The 6,826-nt window shown below is 40.1% G+C and overlaps 1 protein-coding gene across 1 annotated transcript in view; it reads right to left on the bottom strand.

Moving 5' to 3' along the window:
* TBX15 (T-box transcription factor 15) overlaps positions 1-1,837 on the bottom strand; it is a 127,990-nt gene extending 126,153 nt beyond the window's left edge. The window contains exon 1 of the mRNA XM_075592927.1: positions 948-1,837. Within this exon, the coding sequence (XP_075449042.1) occupies positions 948-1,149 (202 nt within the window). The 5' untranslated portion in view covers positions 1,150-1,837. The remainder of the gene's footprint in view (positions 1-947) is intronic.
* Positions 1,838-6,826: the final 4,989 nt, after the last annotated feature.

A 6,826-nucleotide genomic window follows, 5' to 3' on the forward strand; every position in this document is an offset into this window, starting at 1 on the left:
ATAATTGATGTACTTTTTCGTGCACATATTACATATATATTCAAGTAAATGCCAAACAATTTGTACACATTTTATACCACTCAAACACACACACACTTGACATGTTTCTCATACATTTATATTATTTAGGTCATTATATTGGTTATATATAGTACTGTATGGGTGATTTACCGTCTCTGATCCCACGTTGTACTTATTGATTAAATATTTAAATTTACATTAAATATGAAAAAGTAAAAACTGCACAGAGTCCCATCAATTCAACTTCAAGCTAAATCCTGCGTCTACATTCATAGATTCATAAATTCACCTACTGTGACCCCCCCACTCTCCATATACTCTGTGTGTGTGTGTGTATATATATATATACATACTATATCTCCCTCTCACTCCATCTCTATATATCTTACACTCTACTTATATAGATAGATAGATAGATAGAAAGATAGATAGATAGATAGATAGATAGATAGATAGATAGATAGATAGATAGATAGATAGATAGATTGATAGATAGATGATAGATAGATAGATAGATAGATAGATAGATAGATAGATAGATAGATAGATAGATATTAGCAGATGATCCCCTCGTATTTCAGTAGGTTTCCATCCCCAAATCTTCTTGCATGGATTACATTACACACAATTTCTGGTCCCAAGGGTGTCTCTGGATGGGACACTCTTTGATCCTGGTCCCTGGGTGTCTCTGGGTGGGACACTCTCTGATCCTGGTTCCAGTGTGTCTCTGGGTGGGACACACACACACTCTGATCCTGGTCCCTGGGTGTCTCTGGGTGGGACACACACTGATCCTGGTCCCTGGGGGTCTCTGGGTGGGGCACACACACTGATCCTGGTCCCAGGGTGTCTGTGGGTGGGACACTCACTGATCCTGGTCCCAGGGGGTCTCTGGGTGGGACATACACACAAATCTCTGTACTCACCAGGGTTGAGGTCCAGACAGGGGGCTGTGTCCTCTCCTTCCCCCAGCTCCCCGTGGGGGCTCAGACTCTCCATGGACAAATCCAAACCTTTATCCTCCCAGTCCCGGAGCTTCCTCTTTTTATTAGTCCCGATCAGAGCTTCTACAGAGAAGGCATGAGCTCTGGAGCTAAGGGTGACTGCGGATCTCCTCCTGTCACTCATTGTATGCCCCCTACAACAAGCACTGACCCCCTTCCCAAAGCAGCAGCCAGAGTCACAACCCTAACCCAAGCCCCCAAAACAGATCTGGGTCCTGGGTGAAGACCTACATGGGTGTGATGGGCTAGTGGGTTCCTCCTGTAGAGCTGTTTTGGGGATCCTCAGACAGGACACCCTTCAGTGCCTCAGATATTTCATCGTTTCCCAGTCTGTCCTCCCTTTGATTGATCCAAACTGCTGGGAAAGTTTCTCCTGTCTGTGTGGGACTCCTGGAGGAGTTGGGTTGGCTGTGTGAGTCTGTCATCCCCCAGCCCAATAGGAAAAGAGCACAAACAGACAACCAAAAGCAGCAGCCCAATGGCAGAGGGGTGGGGAGGGGGAGGGAGGGGGTAAGCTCACAGACCAAGAATTTAGACACTTGGTCCACTTTGGACATATGCTTAACCCTTGGTGAGCTTAGGGTATTCTGAGTACAGCAGCTAGAAAGAAAGAGCCGACATGCCAGGAGAATTGTCCCCTCTTCTTCACACTGTGTGTTTGTGACCCTGACATGTGGTGTTGGGAGTTGTGTTGTGCTTGGAGTTTGTGTGAGTCTCTATATGAGGAGGTTACATCTGAATATGCTCAGCCCCTGTTACCCTCAGCTGCCCGGCTCTCCACAAGACGTATACTGCCAGTCATCGGGGCAACTTTGTCCTGGTACAACCTGCCCCACAGGAGCTCCCTCCGAATCTGTATACAGCTCACTCCAAAGACACCCCCACCACCAACACCCCCATTCCCCCACCACCAACACCCCCCCCATCCCACCACCAACACCCCCCATCCCACCACCAACACCCCCTTCCCCAAACCACCAACGCCCCCCTCCCCCCCATCAACAACACCCCCCTTTCACCCCTACCAGCACCCCCCTTTCACCCCTACCAGCACCCCCCTACTACCCAGCACCAACACCACTAACAACACCCCCCTCCCCATCACCAACAACCCCTCCCACCCTCACCCCAACCGGCACCCAACCAACAACCCCCCCAACCCCCACCAGCACCCCCCCCCCCCCCCCCCCACCCCACCACCGCCACCTCCAACACCATGAGCACTGCAGTTCTGGGTGAAGAGACTGGACCCATATCCCAAAACACAAGAGGAACGTGTTGTTCTATGTCCCTGTGTCCGTGTAACTGTAGCTACATATACATACATATTATTATATACTTTATATTCGAACACACACACACACACATACATGTGTGTGTGTGTGTTCGAATATAACGTATATAATAATGTGTTTGTATATATAGCTACATATATATAAGCATATGCATTAGTTATACATATACATACATATTATTATATACTTTATATTCGAACACACACACACACACACGCGCGCGCTTGTGTGTGTGTGTGTGTGTATGTGTGTATGTGTGTGTGTGTGTGTGTGTTCGAATATAACGTATATAATAATGTGTATGTATATGTAGCTACATATATATAAGCATATGTATTAGTTATACATATACAAATCTATATGTAAGTGCGTGTGTGTGTGTGTGTAGTGTAGGCAGGAAAATACATATTTTCATATATATAAATAAATTCTATATGTTAATATATTAATATAAGTACAGTAATAGATCAAATATGGAAGCTATGGGTGTATATTGCAATGAATGCATATATAATATATATGCACACATTTATATATACATATGTGTTTGGGAATGTGTAAATGTTCAGTATATGTAATGTAAATGGAACTGCATTTATGTACATTTATTGAGCATATAAATACATATATATTGGATCTCGCTGTATATTCTTATAGGGGAAAGCTGAATACATCTCACACTCAGTAATTCCTGTTTATATCTCACTGCTGTTTTCACGATAAAATAATGGACGTTTTCTATTTAATATCTTATACATTTGATCAAAGTACAAAATAAATGTGTGCGCAGAACACAGGAGAATAAATAAATATCAGCCTGGAATCCACTCAGGAAAAAGAACATTATTCATTCAAATAAATTCCAATTTTTTTCCCCTTTCAGTCCAGTTAGAGAATAATTATTCTTTTTAGCAGATTATTTTATTTGTATTATTTTTTTTATATAATGTTTAATTTGAATTACTCGTGCGAGGAGTATTCTATATTCAAATGGTATTAATGTGCAATTAGTGTCAATACTATTCGATTTCAGGTATTAAATAAAGTGTTTTAAATAAAAGTCCTGCACAGTGCAGTTACATAATGTAATTATATTGAAACCTTCATGCCTTTTCTGATAGCATTACCCTCCCTAAAACTGCCAGGTTATACTTTGTAAATGCACATTTTTCTACACTTAAACCGTTTAGAATTTGCCAAATTAACTACATTTTAATGTCTTTATGATCAAACCATCTTCCCATGTTTTGTAAACCAAGCATAAAATGTATACAGCAAACATATCTGTATTTCCTGTTTTTACAATGCCCTATAAAGGATTTAAGGTATATAGGCGCTTGTTAAATCCTCCAGAAAACTGCAAAGAGAATGCAATTTATATGATAACAAATGTATACAGATGTTAAAGCATTTCTGTGTTTCTGAAGTGCAAACAGTTGTACAACTAAAACTTCACATCATTTCGTGACCTTGCACCGTGTACGAATTACACAAAGACAAACAGAGATAATATGTTTAATATTACTCATAATTTAATTGCCTCACTAGTATTCTTACCCAATAAGGGGATCTCATTTAAAAAAAAATCGACTTTATTTCTTCTTCACCTTTTTTCCTCCAGATATATCCAACCAAAAAGTTTTATTTGATCCAAAGAAAATGTGCAAGCAAGAGATTAACCCCTAGCTGGCTGGACGGCCAGACACGCAGATGCTAACGGGTTAGGATCATGGGGTTTTTTTTTTACAATGATTTTTTTATTAGGTGTCTAAGAACAATTCTCAGACTGTTCACATTTAAATCCCAGCCATCATTACACAGACATCACGGGGCAGCCTGATCAGAACAGGGTGATCACACTTTGCTTTTAGAAGTAACACAATGCTGCAAGTAAAGTCTTCTTTCCATATAATTTATCTCATGTTCTGTTCTTCTGCTGGAGATCCTCAGTTAAAACCCAGAAATGGGTGTCTCTGTTGCATTTGTATGGTGATCCCCTAACGCCTAGAGAGCCTGCAGAAATGAGATTCACACGTGATTAGCTCCTATAATATAAAATAATGTAGCATACATTTAATCGAATTATAGTAAGCATTTGGAACAAGGTAAAATGTCATTTTTCTGCCTCTATAATTTGAGCTAACTTAATAATACTTGCCTTAATCTCACTTAAATACAAACCTATATCTTTATATGAATGTAAACAGAGAGAGATTTACCCCCAAAAAATTAAATTAAAATATCGAATAGCTAGTTTCTTGGCAAAATATTCCCTTATCTTGTATATCATTCCAGATTTATTTAGTGTGTGTTATTGGTAGAGCAACTTGGAATGATAAAAAAAAATATATATATATATATTATTATTTGAGTAAACTATCTTTAACAATTTTTAAACCAAATCTTCTTGTATTTTGTAAAGTTAAAACATAAGGGTATTATATATCAAGCAGAAGAATTTAACTCGTGGTTTCCCACCAGTTCTCTCACATTCTGCACAAAGTGTAATATTACTGTATGTTCAAACCAATATTTAGGGTTTAGAGATAACTTTATAATGGAGTCACAATGAGTGGAACATTGACAGCATGTAAAGCAGAGGTTAATATATATATATATATATATATATATATATATATATATATATATATATATATATATATATATATATATATATATATAATATATATATATATATGTGTGTGTATATATATATATATATTATACACACACACACACACATATATATATATATATATATATATATATATATATATATATATATATATATATATATATATACAGTGTTCAACAAACCTATACATTTGCTCGCCCCGGGCGAGTGGATTTAACCCCCGAGCGAGTAAATATTGGCCCAAGCAGCACACGTTTGGTACTAGGTGGCGAGTAGATTTTTTGGTGATTTGTCCACCACTGTGTATATATATATATATATATATATATATATATATATATAAGTAACTGTTCCCCTAACTCTCCCTATCACTCCCTCTATTACTCCTATTACTCCTCATATTACTGCTCTATTACTGCTCCATATTTCTTTATGGTGCTGGCTCAGATAAATAATGGGGTCTATCCCCCGCCCCTCCTCCCCCCAAATGTCTCAGTTGTAAAACTGGAGTGATACTGATTTTTTTTAAAACAGCACCAGATTTAGCAAAGAAAAAAAAAACAATTCTAAACATAAATCTAATGTTGATTTATTTATTTTTTGATGCTCTAACGTCCCCCATTTTTTTATCTGGGGTGGTCTCGGGTGACGCATCAAGGCAATTTCGGCACAAAACTGATTCAAATATTGCACCTTTTTATACTGCGCCCCTAAGCGTTAATGATTTAATTCTGCCTCGTGTGTGTGTCATCCTGTCATTTGGGGGATTATCAGAGGGCGAGGAGTTAAACGATGCCCGGATTATAATGGGATATAAAGTAAAAACGCTGTGATCCGGGTATCATGTTTCCGTCTTTTATGGACGTCAACAAAAAGAATTTGCCGTGTCCGAAACGCCCGGCTCTGCGACCGGGGGCGGTGAGCGGAACAAACCCGGGTTTATGTGGGCTGAGGGCTGGTCTGTGCTTATCTTAACCCTATGCAGTGCAATGCAGGTCGCTCCGGCAGCGACGGGGTTAAATGACCAAGGACTGCGGGGGGGGCGGGGAGGGGGGTATTTATTAAACTGCGATAGTGACAGCCGGGGTGCTATCGCCCCGTATACTCCCAGACACTTCTTGAACCATTGTAATTGAATGAATAACCCGCCTTGTGAATCAAGCTCAAATAACCCGCCTTTATCAGCGTGATCTCCACGACAGGCGTTGCGACGCGTTTCGCTGCTTGGCATCGTGAGCTGTGTTAAAATGGGTTTCTGGAACCGCAGATGGAGTTATATAGGGCAGGGGGCTCAACTCCAGTTCTCAAGACAACCCCCCCCCCCTGCCCTCTCAACCGATCAGGTATTCAGGATATCCCAGCTTCAGCACAGTAGGCTCAATCAATCGACTGAGCAACTGATGGAGCCACTTGTGCTGAAGCTGGGATATCCTTAAAACTTGACCTGTTGTGGGGTCTTGAAGACTGGAGTTGAGCCCCCCCCTAATATAGAGGATGAGAATATGTGTGTCAGGGTTTTAACCTGGCCAAGATTGTGCATGTGTAATTATACAGGGGGCGGCCCGCACACACGTTACAGCTGTATATTATTATTATTATTATTATACGTCGCACCGCGCTGGGATTGTACCAACCTTGTCGCCAGCGTTCAGCAAATCCCGCAAGATCTAGGGGGCTGTAATCTTCTCTGACGAAATATCTGTGTCAAAAGAAAGAAGCTCGCTCTATGGAGATCCATGCATTAAAGTCATTATTTATACTTGCATGTATGTTATTAATTATGTAAATATATATATAGACCGTAATGTTGGGCATACTGTCATACTGTATGTGTGCATTTTGGACCCAGCAAACCACTTTTATGTGACTAT

Source organism: Ascaphus truei, chromosome 3 (genome assembly GCF_040206685.1).
Source record: "Ascaphus truei isolate aAscTru1 chromosome 3, aAscTru1.hap1, whole genome shotgun sequence".
Classification (NCBI taxonomy): domain Eukaryota; kingdom Metazoa; phylum Chordata; class Amphibia; order Anura; family Ascaphidae; genus Ascaphus; species Ascaphus truei.